At 37.0% G+C, this 1178-nt stretch overlaps 1 protein-coding gene across 1 annotated transcript in view; it reads right to left on the bottom strand.

Moving 5' to 3' along the window:
- thsd4 (thrombospondin type 1 domain containing 4) overlaps positions 1-1178 on the bottom strand; it is a 42374-nt gene that overhangs the window by 3561 nt on the left and 37635 nt on the right. The window contains exons 14-15 of the mRNA XM_016477134.1: positions 986-1159; positions 733-906 (exon numbers count right to left, since the gene is read on the bottom strand). Coding sequence (XP_016332620.1) covers positions 733-906; positions 986-1159 — 348 coding nt within the window. The remainder of the gene's footprint in view (positions 1-732; positions 907-985; positions 1160-1178) is intronic.

The following is a 1178-nucleotide window of genomic DNA, read 5'->3' as shown; positions in this document are numbered from 1 at the left end:
CACACACGAACAACACACACTCTCTCTCTCACACACACACACACACACACACACACACTCAAACACACTCAAACACACACATGCACACACACATTTTAATTTTGTATTGTTATGATTTAATACATTTTAAGTAAGTGTTTATTGTGATAGTTTTATATTAATTTAATTTAAATAATTATTTAAAATTAATCACTTATTTTACTTTTGAATTCTTTATTTAATTTTTAGTAAGTGTCTCATTTGATAAACTATTACATTTTAATTTAGCATTTTAAATGTTTAAGTTTTAGTAAGTGTTTTATTCTAACGTTTTTATTTTAAAATGAATTTAATATGAATTTGGCATTTTTATGATTAAATACATTTTTAACATGTGTTTACTTCGGTTTTATTTAAATAAAACTTATTTTAGTTTAGCATTTATGTGATTTAATTCATTATTAATATTTATTTTAATAGTTTTTATTTTAATATTGTTCATATTAAATTTGCATTTTCATACATTTTTAGTAAGCGTTTATTGTGATTGTTTTTTAATATAAAAATCATTTATTTTAATTCTGCATTTTATGATTCAACTAATTTTTAGTAAGTATTTTATTTTGATTGTTTTATTTAAAAATGTTTTTTTTTAATTTGACAAAATAATTAACTCACGAACCCCAGTTTAATAAACCCTGATCTACACCATCAGACACACAGTAGATGCATGAACTAGCGTGGCAGTCGTACCTGACTCCAGGGCCCGGTGAACCACTCCATGCGGCTCTCACAGGGGCCGTTGTTGCAGGGCTGGGCCTCGGGGGGCCGTTGGGCCCCGCAGCGCTCCAGAGGCAGACTGCTGATGTGATTGGTGAGGCACTGAACGCTGCGTGTCCGCACCCCCGCGCCACAGTCCGCCGAACACTGCGTCACACACACACACACACGTTCATCACAGTGACCCAGCGACACACACCTGATCACAGACACGAGCGAGACTCACCTGTGCGCTCCAGTCGCTGAAGAACCAGCTCTTGGTGCACACACCTGCGTCACAGTTCTCCACGTCGCTCGGACGCAGCTTCATGTTGCACTCGTCATCAGCCACGATATCACCCACATTACTGACACAGTGCATCTCACGTGACCTTTGGCCTACACCGCAGGGCACCGAACACTGACAACACACACACACA

The sequence above is a fragment of the Sinocyclocheilus anshuiensis genome, unplaced genomic scaffold (genome assembly GCF_001515605.1).
Source record: "Sinocyclocheilus anshuiensis isolate Anshui unplaced genomic scaffold, SAMN03320099.WGS_v1.1 scaffold1182, whole genome shotgun sequence".
Lineage (NCBI taxonomy): Eukaryota > Metazoa > Chordata > Actinopteri > Cypriniformes > Cyprinidae > Sinocyclocheilus > Sinocyclocheilus anshuiensis.
This window is presented reverse-complemented; position numbering and strand designations above follow the sequence as displayed.